Here is a 16,762-nt window from a genome sequence, read left to right on the forward strand (position 1 = left end):
ACCGTTTGAAACTCACTTTAACAAAGAATTGAGTGTGAAAATGCCGTTCCTGCTTGTTCCTGCTGGTGGTCTTTGGTGAAACGGGTTGCCGTGACGTGCAGACAGAGGTTTGTTGCAGATGATGACACAGTGATTCATCAAACACTTCACTGAAGCTTTACAGCCCCCCTCAGTGGGGATGACCTACATTCTGTGTTTATCCTTTTTCTTAAACGTGCGTGTGATCCTCCGGGCGACTGCGTGGTTTTAATTCGCATTAGCTCGCTGACAGGTCACTGTTAAAGCAGACACTTCTTCGTCTTTGAACATTAGGATGAACAAAATAAGTGGCACTAGTTCAGACTCAGCAGGTCGGTGGTGGTATTTATATTCAACCAGCACATCTTCGTGTTTAGATTTGAGGTTTTCAGACTTCTTGGGAATCTCCACTGATGCTGATCAGGAAATGCAGGAAAAAAAATCAGATGAAACGTCCTAAATTTAGGTGAAAAAAATGTTGATTTTGGTCCAGCTGAAGTAGCAGAGCTTTTAAATTTGCAGCGGTTCTAGAGTTTTAAGGTTTGCCAACCAGTTCAAGTCACGACAGAAACACTGGAGTGCATAACCCCCCTCTGCGTAATTTTATTACTATGCTGTTGTCTTTTATTTATTGTTATTTTTCTACCTTTTTTTTATTGTAAATCACTTTGGTATCCTGGTGGCGTTGTAAAGTGCTGTTTAAATAAGGATCATTAACTCTAAAAGGACAAAGTGAATTTTTCCCAACTTTGATTTAGGATATTGCGAGAGAAAATTTTTATTTCCTTTCTTTGTGCTTGCTTTTTTTTTTTAAATAACAACAATTAAAACGTCATGTTTTGCATGTCAGGCTGGAAAAGGAAAGAGGTCTAATGCTGCCATCTTCTGAAATGAGAAATTACATCTTTCAGAGTCTTTCTCTTGTATTAGGAGGATCAATCTGATATACTGTATATGAGGCTTTTCTGATAAAGGAGTGAAGGAATTATTGTTGTGAAAAACCTCTTTTGTCTGCTGCTGATTCTACGGTGTTTCCTTCCACAGCCAGTAAAAAGCCGGGGGAGTCGCTCATCATTTCTGACATCAGGAAGGGCAGCATGGCTCACAGGTAGCTCACAGCCTCACACTTCTGTTTGTTCTGTGTTTACATGCACTTGAGTGGCCAAATCATTTCCGGCTTTCTTGAACATCAACCTCATGTAAAGCCTAAACTCTGTTTCTATAACCAGAGTGAAGGGTTTGGTCAGGGGGCTGTGACCTTTAACACTAGATGAGCTACTTGGTCCAGTTTCCTACTGACCGAAATCCACCAAGACATAAAGTCCAACTTTACTGTGTATAGAAATAAACTGTATTTATGTTTTTGTGTCCATTAAACCATTCATTTATACAATACAGCTTATAAATATTTCCAATAATTAAATTATGAAAGGGTTTTATTTGTACTTAAAATATGTCCAGTTTCAAATAAGATTCTCCTGGAGTATTTAAGAAAGTTGAGTAGTAACTAGACTTAAATAAAAATATGAGATTTAAACTTATTCTAATAATATAAATCACACTGACAATTGATCAAACCATCATTTTGCTGAGTTCTTTGACATGTGCCTTTTGATTTAGTGTAATGTCAGCAGTGCTATAAAAAAAAACAATTAGATTTAACTAATGTAAAACTACCTCAGTTTAAAAGGTTTAAAATCTAAAAATAAATAACAACACGTTACTAAAAAATGAAACTACAGTTTATGTTATATTGTTAACATTTTCTTAAAGTAGAGGAATAAAACAAGTGGTTCGGGTTGTTGACCTCTGGGTTAGACAATGCTGGCTTCCTTAGAATTTCCCTGTAAAGTTGCTTGTTTGTTCTAGTCTGACAAACATTTAAATGGAAAACTTTTGCTTTGGTTCTTTCATACAGCATATTGACCAAAATGATTTTTTTTTCTCTCCGTAAAGTGCACAGCGCTGATGTCCCTTACTCCCATCCTTAGGGTGTGGACCTGTAGTGAACTGCACCACAGACCATTCACAAGAAAACAGACACTTGTTCCTAAAAACACCCGAGTATGCTTGTGCTTCTCACAGCAAACCGAGACATCTTAGAAAGGCCTGAAAAACTGGACAGAAGTTCAGTTTGTCTGTCTTCCCATCGTCTTGTTCCTCTCACGCAGAACAGGAACGCTGGAGCCCGGAGATAAGCTGCTGGCCATCGACAACATCCGGCTGGAGAACTGCACTAGAGAGGACGCCGAGCAGATCCTCCAGCAGTGTGAGGAGCTGGTCAAGCTAAAGATACGCAAAGATGAAGACAATTCAGGTAACATTCACATTTATAGCATGTAGTCATGTGACCTAAAGGCTCATATCAGGATGGGTTTAGGACTTTTTGGCCAAACATGATGTCACTGAATCCTGAAGGGGGGGGAATTAGGCAGGGAACTAACCCTGTCCGTTGTAGAAATTCATCCAATTCTGAAGTTCTACACAGAGAATTTAACTGTACTTCTGTCAAATAGAATACGAATATGATAATTCTGTGAAAATATCATTCTTAGTGTTGTTTTTATAGATATTAAGCCTAAAAACATATATAATTAAGTTACGTTTTTTGCTGTAAAGTTGAACGTTAATGGAATGTGGCTTCTTATGTAACAAGTCTAGAGGGTGAAAGAGCACGACATGTGAACTGTAACACTCAAAAAAAACACTGAAGTTCGCTTCATAATCAATAAACATTTATTTTCATGACTATCAGAGGAAAAAATGTCTGTCCTGTCTATTTTCTTTTTATTAAAAAGGCTATAAATCCCAAAGCCCCACTTCTTCACATTTGGTAGCATTCAAAAGTCTCACATTTCCTTTATAGATACCAGCAGGAGTTATTTCAGTGGAATGCAGAGTTTGGGAAGTATTCAGGTCTGGAAATGTCCTTTGCGTCCTTTTTTAATGCATGACATTTCATTTGTATTATTTAAGACATGTAACTGTAGTTGCAATCACACTGTGTGGCCACATGGTGGAGCTCTTACCTGCACATTAAAAAAAAGCAAATTTTCCTTATTGCATGCACCATTCCAGTTCACAAATGAACAAAAACCTAAGAATCAACACATTAAGTATAAATAAATTATGAAAAAAATGTCCTCCTACAACTAACCATGCAGAGAGAAAAGATCCCCCTGCAGCCTTGTATCATGGCAACCGTGTAAAGGATTAATATTTGGTTAAACCATTATTTGTTCTGATAAATGTTTGCATTTTTTATCCATATTTATTTTCTATATGACAAACATATAAATCAATTATAAAAAAATCTGTTCATAAATGACACTTGTAACCACAGAGATCCCAGCATTTAGAGCTGACATTTACCTCCTATTTGATGACAAAGCAGTCTGTTCGCTGGTTACCATGGAAACAGGATCTGTCTTACCAGCGCAGCCTTGAGTTTTTTGACCTAGTTCTGGACTGAAATGCATCTGTGGGTGTCTATGTATGTGTTTCCACTGGCGGGGTAACGTAACGCCAAACCACCTCGCCAGGCTGAAGTAGTGTGCGTGTGTGCACATCAGCCCAGCAAGGAGCATCCTCCTCAGATGAAACATTAGAACCGTGTGTGTGTGTGTGTGTCAGACGAGCAGGAGACGTCAGGCAGCATCATCTACACTGTGGAACTAAAGAGGTATGGAGGCCCTCTTGGTATCACCATCTCAGGCACCGAGGAGCCTTTTGACCCCATCACCATATCAGGCCTGACCAAGAGAGGCCTGGCAGAGAGGTAAACACACATGCACGTGTCCAACCTTACATACTGGAAACATCGCTTACAAAGCATCTTTCAGAAAAACAACAGCAACGTTCTAACTGTTATCATTTTTTATGATAATAAATCCTGGGATATTGTTGGGATACCAAAAGCTTCACACCTCTCTGCAGAAAAAGCACGTGGAGCGGCTAATATTATCTCCTCTGGCTCCTCTGGTAATTCTCTGCACACTTCTTATGCCGATTAACTTGAGCAGAGGTGAAACCGGGTCATGTCAGGACAAGACAAACGCTGTTCTGTTTAAGATGCTCTTTCATGGAAGTGCCCTGTATGGATCCAGCGCTCCGACATGAGTTCTGTAATGAAACCTGATATGACTTCTTCAACTCAACCTAAAATAAGAGAAGACTCAACAATGACAGTTTTGTTTAAACCAAAGTGAAGCCATTCACCCTAGACATTGTTAGAATATGCTTTAAGATTGAAAAAGATGGAAAAAAGCTCCAGTAGAGTCAGCCAGCCAAATCGATTTTCATGTCACAAACTTGTGTTGTTTTTGTTTATTTCGCTAAACTCAAAAATTTATTTCTGTACTGCAATAATAATGTATACATGACCGACAGATTACACTGATAAATCATTTTTACAGTAATCCCATGAATTGACAAAGCACAGGGCACCTGTGGAGAGAAAAAAATCCCCTTTAAAGTTAAACATACACATGCTTTGTTCACTATCTTTTTAGTTTAATGTTTGCAATATACTTAAAGTTGACTGCATTTTTTATAAATAAAACCTTCTTAAGGAACTGTAACTCATTTCCTTCCCAATGCTGCATAGAAACCATTTATTTTAAAGATTAGCAAGGGTGGAAAATATAAACTGTAAGCAGTCTGTAGCCATGCCAACAGGGATGGTCACAAGGCAAAATATAAACTCTAGCAGCTATAAACTTCTATTGGCTAACTCATCTGACATGAGAGCCCCCACACAGCGTCTGATTATAACCTGCTGAGGTGAAACTCCACACAAAGGCATTGTTTGACATCCTGTTGAAAGTGCAGTGTGCTGACGATCTGTTTGTTATCAGCACTTTATAAGCACACAGCACTAATGCGTGAGAGTAAAAAGTACAGCTGTATTAAAATGAGGGAATGTGTCGACACCCACCTGATGAGGTGAAGGCACCCTTAGTGCTGGTGAGACTAAAATGAAGGATGAATAAAAGGCTATATTGCAGAAAAATGTAATTAAAATATGATAACAAATAGAAAACGCACAAGAGGAGCAGAAAAACAAAGCAGGTTAAGTCATAAAAGGTGAGATGGAAGATCTAATGGTAATAGAACCGACTCATCAAAACGTATATTTTTTTATGAAGTGAAAGAAAATACATAACCACGAAATGACAAAACAAAAAATAAAATGTGGGGAAACCAAAGCCAGATGATGATGATGATACTAAAAGCTGTGGGTTTAGAAATAGATGAGGTGATCTGAAACTAATACCTGATTTGTTTGTGGTGACAGAAATTACAGAAATAGAACCTCAATGAGAAAGTCTAAACACTAAAATTAAACTAAAATTCAACAGAACCAAAATCTCAGGATCTGATATGTTACTAAATATAAGTGATATGGAAATAAAGAACTAAAACTCTGTTTCAACAAAGGCAGACTGAAGTAAACAAATTACTTCAGGACTGATATCTTCCAAAATAAAACAGGAAGTCAGATAATGAACCACTGCAGCTGTTTCAAATTCACAAGAGAAACCAGAAACACAGAGCACTCATATTATAAATGCTTTTAACAAATAATAAAACAAAAGAACATATTTAGTATTAGGACTGGCATTAAAAAAGAAATACAAATAAATAAATAAGAATATATAAACAACATAAACAAATTAAGTCATAAAAATAATAGAAAAAAGTGCAAAAGTCATTTTAAGTGAAAAGTCATTTTACTATAAAAAGTAGCAAAACTATGAGATAAAAGTTCATGTTTTACGAATTAAAGTTATTCTTGTAAAATGTTGGGTTTTTTTCTATTCATTTTTATGACTTTATCTTTGTGTTACTTTTTCCCCATACTTTTACAAATTATTCTTGATATATTTTTTCATGGTGGTCGTATAAAAGTTGTTGGATCTAAAAACATTGTGTGCGTTTTGATCGGTTAAACCATCTCAAATTTACAAATTTGATTCAGACAGAAAGTGGGAAAACACACACTCATCAATCACTAGGTTGAAACGTTTGGGTTGTCATATATTCGAAAATCTGCATTTTTGTTACAATTTGATTACATGTTTGTCTGCAGTGCTTAGACCGTTAAATACTTGGTGATAATTCATGATATTCTGTTGTTTTGAGGTGTCCCTGCCTGTGTGTCTGTATCTATGTGTACCTGCTTACATGTGTCCAGGACAGGGGCGATTCATGTTGGTGACCGGATCTTAGCCATCAACAGTGTGAGTCTGAAAGGAAAACCGCTGAGTGAAGCCATCCATCTACTGCAGATGGCTGGAGAGACCGTCACCCTCAAGATAAAGAAACAGCTGGACAGTAAGTATCAACCTGGAAATGCTAATCAGTCTGACCCCTGATAGACCAAACATGAAAACAATGATGTATAAGGGTTATGAGAGCTTAACTTTAGCAATTTCTGTCCATCAAGGTGCCTATTCTCACATACACTATATTACCAAAAGTATTAGCTCACCTGCCTTGACCCACATGAGAATTCCCTTCCCATTCCTAATCCATAGAGTTCAACATGATGTTGGTCCATCTTCTGCAGCCATTACAGCTTTAACTCTTCTGGGAAGGCTGTCAACAAGGTTGAGGAGTGTGTTTCTAGGAATTTTTGACCATTCTTCCAAAAGAGCATTGGTCAGGTCACACACTGAGGTTGGTGGAGAAGGTCTGGCTCCACTCTAATTCATCCCAAAGGTGTTCTATTGGGACTCTGTGCAGGCCAGTCAACTTCATCCACACCAGACTCTGTCATTCATATTTTTATGGAGCCAAAGAGTAAACTTAGAGATGTGGAGTATACATAAGATATAAAAAAGAAAGAAAGTTATGCTTCATGGAAGACTGGATGAAGGTTCAACAATGTAGAAAAAAAAATAAATTGATTACTTGAAGGAAACATTGATACTTTTTGATGAAGTCAGACAACAGTACAGTGAAATGTGTTTGTCAAAGCCAGAAGATTTGAAAATACAGAACAGTTCTGAGGGATTTATCTGAATAGAAGACCCTTTTTCTCCTTATTTTAGATTTAGAGGAGAGGAAGGCAGCAGAGGCAGAGGACACAACCGAGAATGAGGTCAGCGACCCAGAGGAGGACGATTTGACAGACAGCCAACAGACCAACAAGCTGTCAGAGCTGTACTCCACAACCATACCCAGCGTGGACTCCGCCATGGAGTCGTGGGATGGTTCTGGATTGGATGCAGGCTATGGCAGCCAGGGTAAGTTTACCAGGACTGGGTATCACTGCTAAACTTTTTTAAAATTTTCTTGGTTTGAAAAAAACACTTTTCCCACAAATAATTAAATCTGAAGAAAGGTTGGCGCAAATGTATTTTTTCCCATTGTTTTTGTTTGATCCAGGTACTTACAGTCATCAAGCTGCCGGCATCGCACTTCACCCGCATGAATGGCGCAGTGTCAGGCAGCAGCAGCAGCGCAGTACAACCCCTCCTCTGAGTCAAAGAAAGAACTACCCGTTCAGCGATGGAGGCTTCAGCGAGGACGACTGGGACAAACCACCTGGGTAGGACAGAAGCACTTCACCTTTCTGTTCCAATAATTCAACCTTTTGGGCATGCTTTGTTTATTGTATTCTGCAATTTTACCAAAGTAAATTTCAGGACAAAACAATTTTAAAACCCTTCTTCATTGATTCAACATTAAAGTTAAAATAAAGCAACAACACACAAATAAAAACTGAAAACATTGGATCAACAACTGTGTAACTTTTAGTTCCACGTTAGCTGTTTTCACATTTGCCCTTAGTACCTCAGTTTTCTGCTGTTCTGAAGACAGTCATGACAGTGTACGTCTACATTCTGGAACATCTTAGGAAGAAAACAGGAGACGAGGTCTTTGTGAAATCAAGCTCTCCATCCAAGGATTAGGTTTGGTCGTAAAAAGTTGAGGAGGAGTATTCCAAAACAAGACAAGCATTTTTGCTTAAACTATTGACACATTTTTTTTATTTTTATTTTTTTTTTTGTCACCCAACTCTTTTTGATCCCAGTCATCCCTGCTTGAGCTTTACCTAAATACAAATAAGGTATTTCTTGTAGATTGTGAAAAACTCAACCAATTTTTTGTCTGGCATTTCAAAAAATGAAACTTTATATCATATACAATTATGACACAGAAAAAAAATATTTTTCTATTGTTTTTTTAAGTTTTCATGAGTATGACTCATAGGTAATACAAAGAAAATGTTCAGTTTCTCAAAAAAATTCTTATTAAAAAATTCTATTTTGGAAACATTCTCTTGACTGCATGTGGGACTGTCACTTGTAAACCAGAGTTAATTTCCCAGGGGTCTTAGTGAGTTTAATCCAGTGGGGGTTATTAGGCAAGACCCTTCACGCCACTGCCTAAATGTAGTCACAAGAGGTACCTGAGTCTGGGTCGCCCTGTGCTGGTCTCCAGCGTGGATAAAGTACAGGGTTGTGTCAAGAAGAGCATCCGGCGTTAAGCTCTGGTCTACGGATCAGTGAAAGCTGATTTGCTGTGGTGGAAGGTGAACAACATTCACTCAGAATCCATATTCCTTAGAGAAGCCACTCCTGAATCAGAGACCTTGTCAGGAGGGTCTTACCTGGTCTAAGGAGAAAAGGATCTGGACTGTAGCTCAATGTTCTGAAGTGCTCTTTGAGAGAAACCATACATTTAGCATTTTATCTAAAAAAAATCTGGTTCTCAGAATCTAGAGGATGAGTGGAGAGTCCGTAGTGATGCTTCTACAGTCAGCAGTGCTTTTAGGTACCATATCATCCGCTGGTGTTGGTCCACTTTGCTTCAGTCAACAGTCAATGCAGCCATGTACCAGGAACTTCTAGAGTGCTTCACGCTGCCCCCTGCTGGTAGACTGTATGGAGACGCTGCTTTTATTTTCCAGAATGACTTGGCACCTGCCAATAAAAGAGGAACTCTTCCTTTCACAGTGCAGTACTTACATGGTATGGTATTTACATAGAACATGTTAATGGGACCTACTGGGTACAAAGATTGTACTTTTTTATACCTACTCAGTACTTACATGGTACTTGCTGTGTATTTATGTGGTACTATTTGGTTCATACTGATGTGGTACCTACTGGGTAGTGATTTTACACCTACTGGGTGTTTATGCTGTACACACTGGACTTCGATACATCCACCTTCTGGGCATTTGCATGTTGTTTTAATATGTCTTTTGAAGTACTTACTACATATAAATACAAATAAAGTACTTTGAATTAACTTATTCACTTACTGTATGAATCATGAGTACTGTTTGTCACAAGACAGGTAAACAGAAACTACTGTTGAAGTACATTGAAAAATTGCATAGAATTTATTTTCTAATTACTTAGCAAATTTATGTAGGTTTTGTGGTACTCATACCCAGTAGGTACTGTGTAAAAACCTTGTGTGTGCAGCATAAATACCCAGTAGTTACCACATAAGTATGAACCAAATAGTACAATTTAAATACACAGCAAGTAGCAAGTAGGTACAACAGAAGTACCATGTAAATACCACTTAAATATCCTGTAAGTACTGTACTGTTAGAGGAAACGTTACCAACAAAAGAAGCTAAAGTTGGTTCTGTGACCATGACATTATTGTAATTGATTGGCCAGCAAACTTGGCTTACCTGGACTCAATGTAAAATCTATGGGCTGCTGTCAAAATGGGAAGCATCTAACATGGTAACCTGGGCTCTCATTACACCTCCATGCTGCCACAGCCTGATGGTCTTCATGCCTGCAGGGTATTAACACAGGGTGTTCATGCAAAATGAGACCCAATCAAGTACTAAGTACATTTTTGCCCTTCAGTCATTCCGTTAAAGACAGAGCTGGGAACTCCAAACCTTAGGAGCCGACGTGTCGACATGCTTTCCAGATATTATCGTCCTACTGTTTACCTGGATCAGGTGTGTCCACCCATATAGAACATGCCAGAACAGGAAATGCTGGATAGCAATCAGGAATGCAACCATCAGCCTCCACCCTACTTTAACGGCCACCACAGTAACTCATTCCATCCAACCTTATCCTCTCTGCTTCCTCCTCATACACCAATTAGCCCTGTGTCCTCCTTAACTACATCAATGAACTTCCGCTTTGGCCTTTCAAAAAGGAAGTACATTTTCCTGGTAGCTTTAACCTCAGCATCCATTTATCAACCTCCTCTCAAAGATCCCCGTCTGCATTTATCTTCCAAACAAACATCAAGCATGAGCTGTTTCAATTCAATCCATCCTCAGCACTTCCAAAGAGAACCTCAACATCTTCATCTCTGCTTCCTTAAGCTCCGCCTCCTCTCTCTTTCTGAGTCTCTAAACCACATGTGTCAAAGTCAAGACCCAGGAGCCAGATCTGGTCCTTTGGGTAATTATATCAGTTCAATTTACTTTATTGTTATTAATGGCCTGATGTTATATTGCATTTATTTCTAGCTCGTATAATTTTGACAAAACATATTTTTATGGAGAGTGAAATATTGGAAGTTATTTTAGGTTTAAGTTGAATTATTCTGGAAAAATAGTCCAAGTTTCGTTAAGTTAGGTTTTAAAAACTTTAAAAATTTTGTTTTAGTGTGTTCAATAAATGTTTATCCTGTTTGGCCTGGATTTTGGCTTAAATCAACTTTTAATTACATCAAAACTTCAAAATGTTTTAATCAAATAACAATATATATGAAATCTTAATATACTTTATAAACACATTTAAACTGTATGTCAAAGTGAAGACATTCATGCTTTCTCTCAGTTTGAATACTTATCTTTCAAGGTAAAAAAATAAAAAAAAATACTGGTTAACTAAACGTTCATTTACCTTTGTTTTGGCCCCATACTTTTATTATCCTAAATCTTGGAGTTCTAAGGAAAGAACTACGTCTTGGTAGATGTGAAGAAAGACTGTCAGGCAAGAACGTTTTGTGTTTAAAGGTTAGCCATCGAAGGAGAACAAACGACTTGTCCTGCTGTGCAGTCTAATCAACCTATTGATGGATGCCGTGAGCGTTCAGGCAGATAACATGACTCTTTAGAGGCCTCTCCAGTCTTTTTCTGCAGGTCAAGTTTACAGATGTACTCTAATTACCTTACATGAAGGTACAAGTGGATGAGACAATTTAATGATCTTCACTAAACTGCACAGATGCAGTCAATCGATTGTTGACTGAGTCGCTTAAAGCTGAATTGAGAAGACAAAACTTTTCGAATTTTGTGCTCAGATACAGACATGGACAAAAAGGCTAGTATTCCTTCTAATTAAAATTCCAATGGTCATTGGAATACTTTAATTATGACAACTCTTAAGTAGTAATGTATTTATCAGCAACCTATAAAAATCAAACCTTTATTTTAAATTATTGAGGAATAAAATATACATTTATTTTAAAAAAAAAGAGGACCGTCCTCAGTAATAAAGGTGTCATCTTTAATTACTTTATTTTGTTTTACAACCTTTTAAGACAATCAATGCCCTGAGATAATTTTTAAGTCAGCTTTTTTATGCTTCGTTCACACGGCCATGTGGCTTATTTGAGAATGCAGATTTCGTGTTCACACTGGACTGTTGGTGCCCGATACCAGCGCATATCCACCACTTGCAGTTGGAAAGGCTTGGTGCAAAATGTTAAAGCACTGCAAATTTCATGAAACTTGCTCAGCTCTATTCTGATATTTCAAAGACTTGGTGTCATATGATTCCAGCCGGTCACAAACTGCAATTATTAATTTCTCTTTCATGATCCATTTTTATGCAGTTGGCACTTTAGAGTATTAAAATGGACGCCATCCATTCGTCACTACCAAATCTTAATCCCTAATTGGTGAATCTTTAACCTGGTTTAACTTTCAATGTATATTCATTGGACAACATGTGTTTTGTACATTTAACCTCAAAAATGGTCGTAGAAACTTGTGTAGAAACTTGTGTAGAAACTTGCGTAGCAACGTGTGAACGGAAGAGTTTTTAATGTGCAAACAAGAAATGTGCATTTACACTTGTTTGCATAGACTATTCATTGGAAGTGGTTGTATTTCTAAGGGTGATGTGAATGTAGCTTTACACGGGTATCCCAGTGTAAACTGCTCAACCTGTCTCAGGAGTGACGGAAGCCTTCTCTAGATGATGTTTCAGCTCCTTTTATGGTCTAGATCAGGGATAGGCAACTCCAGTGTCTGCATGATTTCCAGATATCCTCCAGATAGCCCTACTCATGACTGATAACCTGGTTCAGGCGTGTATAGCTAATTAGAGCATGCCAGTGTGGGATATGTTGGAAAACTTGCAGGATTGCGTCCCTCGAGGCCTGGAGTTGCATATTCCTGGAATATAAACTGGAAGCCGCTGTTCTGACTTTTGACTCCAGAATGATTGTAGGGTCTAAAGATATCATTATCCACCGTAGATATTCAAGACATCCTATCAACTCTACTTTGGCTGAGACTTAGATGGAGTGACCTGATTCTAATGTACCTTGACTTTGAAGTTTACCTTAAATCTACAGCTTTTTAATGCCCATTTGTTTATCATTTGTCATTTGTTTAATCCATCTCTCAAGTTTGTCATTGGTTTTTGTTTTCCAGCTACATTTAGGGAGCCTGTCCACGAAAAGCAGATCTGTATCTTCAGAATGAAATATGCATGTGATGCACTGAATATGTAATATGTGTTGTAGTCACAGGAACACCAAACTGCTTAGAGAAGGTCTTACAGCCTTTATTTTTTTAACACAGAGACAACTCTCTCCGTCTTTGGTTTAAGCGCATTCATCTAACAAATGATTTGTGTGCAACAGGTTTATTGGACACCAACCGGATGGTATTCTGTTGGATCCAGACGACAGCTTCTGGTGTCAGGCTCTGGAGGACCTGGAGACCTGTGGGCAGTCTGAGCTTCTCAGAGAGATAGAGGTCTGTCGACACATTCGAATATATATTTAAATGAATATGCCTTTAAGTAATGAGTAAGTCCCACTCCAACCATATTTTTTTCTATAGTAAAATCATTCCCAGAGATCTTTTATTATAATTTGAAATATTTCCCTGAATGAAAAAGCCTTTGTCATTTTTTAAGACATATTTTATGCACAGTGACAGTAGCTCGTTAGAAATACAATTTTGGGTTGTGGGCAGGACTGTTAACGCAGAGCAACCTCTCCCCATTGCTGAGAGCTCTGTTTACGTGCAAGCTTATAGCCTCAAGTTAACATAAATAATGACAAGTAATATTGGATCAATCCAGTGGTACAGTTTTGAGACAGATTCCCACGAGTTCACGAGTGTTGAACACTCATAATGTCTCGGAGACCTAAGTGTGAGTGGACCAGAGTACGTCATTGGTCTGAGCTTTTTCAAGCATCTGCTTTTCTGATCCAATGCGATTTGAACTATAAGATATACTCAGAAACACAGTTTTAATCGTAAATTATTTTATATAGGTCCTCTACTATGAGAAAAATATTACTAGAATATGTTAAAAAAACAAAAAAGAACATTTTCATTGGAGTCTTTAGAACCATTTTTCTGTGTTGTTTCAAAAGCACAGGTAGATACAAGTTTTATAGTTAAATTACGTCAAATCATACTTTTATGTAGAAATTGAATTTAACACTTCTTTGAAAATGTTTTAACAGTGATCATCCTAAAAAGTAATCTAAAAAAATGTGTATTAGATACACTACAAAACAGAATATATATATATATTTAAATGTTTTTTACAAATCCACATCCTTGAAAAACGAAGTATACCATCTGTGGAAGTAGTATCAGGGTATAGAGTGTTTTTTGTATATAGGTTAACATTCATAATATCAGGAAAAGTAAGATTTGTATGTTTTTGACATCAACGATTAAAACTGTTAGTTAGCCCATGGCCCACATAGACTAACCTTCTGACCTCTTTTTCACATTTGTTTAAGAATCTAATCAATTAATTTCATTATTTGTGTAATGAGTTTGAAAAATGTGTATGTTTTGGCCTGTATTTTTCACAATCTATTCTTGAAATAAAAAAAATTTAAATAAAAAAAATCCTACATGTATGAGAAAATGAGCTATAATGATCAGGAATGCTTTGTTAAATTAAATGTTTAAGGCTTGGAAAAAAAGGTACCTATGTAAAACTGGACCTTAATAGACATTAACTCTTCAGTGTTAGCACAATTGTTCATAGAAATATGAGTCTGCGTGAATAAGCATACATTTGTTTGATTGTGCAGGCGTCCATCATGACAGGAACAGCCATTAGTCTAGGAGTAGACGGCGTTCCCAAACCTGCAGTGGAGCCCATACTGAGCCGCAGCAGGATGAGTCCACTGCGGAGAAACTCTCTGCTTCATCAGGGAAACCTGCTGCACCAGAGCGCACATCTCCATCAAGGGATCCACCTGCCAGAGGAATCCCTCCTACACCAAGATCCCCACTTCCACCAGGGTGAGGCCCTGAAGAACACAAGACGGCTGTTTCTTCCCGTTTCACTGACTGAGAAGACAAAAGACTCAAAGGAGAGTGAAATACTTTGTCAAAGCTGTGAACTCTTTCCAGACGCCCACCTACACGATGAGGTGCTTTTCAACCAGGAGGGACATCTGCACCCGGGGGCCCACCTCCACGAAGAAAACCAGTCCCCTGTTCTGCACCACGAGCCCAAAGCCAAGGCTTCACTGAGAGTATCGGAGAGAACGTGGGAGTCTCGGCGCATCAAAGAAGAAATGCAGGGAATTCTCTCTCCAACGCCTCTGGAGCTGCACAAAGTGAGTTCAGAGCTGCTTCAGAAAACTCTTGGAAAGCGGTTTTTGTTGTGATGTAAAGCAGATTTTAGCTACGACGGGGGAGGGGGATGCAACCTTAAAGAAAAATTATGGAAATACATGTACAAAAGCATAATAGGTTTCATTTTGTGTTGATAAATGTGTGGAATCTGTTTGGTGTTTTTTTTTTCTTTTGTTTCCATAAACTCAGTAAAACCCAACTTTAAACCAACCCTCTACATATTTTTTCTACATTTAACGCTATTCTGAAAAAATGTCGTTTGTCGCTGAGTCCCAATGACTCATCTCGATTTAGCTTCACCTTGAACGGATAAAACAGTAAAAATATGTATTTATATGATTGGAAATAAATTGCAGCATGAAGAGGTTAAATACACATTTCCGTCCAGTGCCAGGACTGGTCTCACAGCAGAGCTGACTACTATTTTCTATTGTTCAACTTTTCTCCCAAGTTGAATTCTTTCCATCTTGATTGTGTCTCCATTGTCAATAGTTGTGTCCTTTTCTTCAGGTGACTGTGATAAAGGACCCCGAGAGCGATGACTTTGGCTTCAGCGTTTCTGACGGCTTCTTAGAGAAAGGCGTTTATGTGAACATGGTCAGACCCGAGGGCCCTGCCGACAGATCAGGGCTTCGATCTTTTGACAGAATCCTGCAGGTAAACAAAAATGTTTAACTACAACTTTACATTGAGAGAAGCTTTGGTAAACCTGATGTATTGATTCACTTCAGAAACTTTATGGATACATAGATTCTTCTTCATCTTAATGTGACATTTGTTGAGTGTGGTCCCTTTAGCAGCAGCTTAGATCAGAGGAATTGAGCAGACAGGAAGTAGTTTTGCTTGAGATAAGCAAAGAAAAATAAGATTTATTTTTTAATCCTTTTAGTTTTCAAAGTTAGGATGAAAACTTTGCTTGTTCCATTTGCAAAGCACACACTTATGCTGCTCTTCTCCTACATGCTCAGTCACGTGGGAAAATGAAGCTGCTCTTTTGATGGTTGATTGCTGTTTTGATTGCTGCTCTTTTGAAAGAAGCTTCTGTTTAAATGATAGATTGGAGCCCCCTTAGAAATGATAAAACAAAAACTTTTTTCCCATTCATCACCTACTTTAACCAACTTTGTGTGATGTTCTGAAAGAACCTCAAGGCTTGGATCACATGCAACCGAACGAGAGAATGAAAGATTGTCCACTTTATATAGCTGTCACACAATACGCAAATGAATGAACCGTACGTGATTATTGCGCTGGTTAAATGGAATTCAAAAGTAGTTTGTGCATCATGGTGAATATGTGCGCTCTATACGCAATACAAGTTATACATTGGTGTTACAGGCATGAAAAGTCTGTTAGACATACATGGACATACTGTAAGTGGAACAGTCGTGGAAAACAACACATTTCGGTATGCATCTCCCAATAATCTCGTACAATTGTGTAAGATTTATGTAACAATTAAGCATAAACTTCATAAAATAAGCATAAACATGTGTTTCACTGTTTCTCCGCTTCAGAATCCGCTGGAATTACGCTAATTGCGTCAACTGTTGAAGAGTTACCAAAAGAATGTAAAGATTGAAGCTAAACCTCCGGTGTTAAGGCTGATTCATTTTTTTCAAAAGTTATGTCAGTGAGCGGAACTTCAGTCTTAGTTTATGAATGGAAAAACAGCTCTCGCTAGTCTTACTTTGAAAACCGGAAGCTTCACCGACACAAAGATGAATTTACTTCCGGTAACAGTAGCGCTGCACATTCAGTTTTGTTTTAGTTCATAGACTTAAAATCCAACATTATTCTTCATTTCAGAGCAAAAAATACAAAGTCGCAAGAAAATATTTTACTACAACATTATAATTATAATGTGCCAGAGACCATCACCAGCCTCCTCATGGACTATTATAATAACTTCCAACTGAGGGTAACATCGGGAGCATCAACTTCTGCCTG

At 38.0% G+C, this 16,762-nt stretch overlaps 1 protein-coding gene across 3 annotated transcripts in view; it reads left to right on the forward strand.

The window, feature by feature from the left end:
- Positions 1-16,762, forward strand: part of grip2b (glutamate receptor interacting protein 2b) — a 49,129-nt gene that overhangs the window by 28,495 nt on the left and 3,872 nt on the right. For 2 of the 3 annotated variants that reach the window (XM_036211937.1, XM_036211938.1), the window contains exons 14-22: positions 1,063-1,126; positions 2,190-2,335; positions 3,652-3,796; positions 6,215-6,354; positions 7,074-7,268; positions 7,411-7,573; positions 12,838-12,952; positions 14,260-14,793; positions 15,323-15,469. In XM_036211937.1, the coding sequence (XP_036067830.1) occupies positions 1,063-1,126; positions 2,190-2,335; positions 3,652-3,796; positions 6,215-6,354; positions 7,074-7,268; positions 7,411-7,573; positions 12,838-12,952; positions 14,260-14,793; positions 15,323-15,469 (1,649 nt within the window). The remainder of the gene's footprint in view (positions 1-1,062; positions 1,127-2,189; positions 2,336-3,651; positions 3,797-6,214; positions 6,355-7,073; positions 7,269-7,410; positions 7,574-12,837; positions 12,953-14,259; positions 14,794-15,322; positions 15,470-16,762) is intronic. The other variant, XM_024270388.2, reaches the window with a different exon arrangement.

Source organism: Oryzias melastigma, linkage group LG5 (genome assembly GCF_002922805.2).
Source record: "Oryzias melastigma strain HK-1 linkage group LG5, ASM292280v2, whole genome shotgun sequence".
Taxonomy (NCBI): Eukaryota; Metazoa; Chordata; class Actinopteri; order Beloniformes; family Adrianichthyidae; genus Oryzias; species Oryzias melastigma.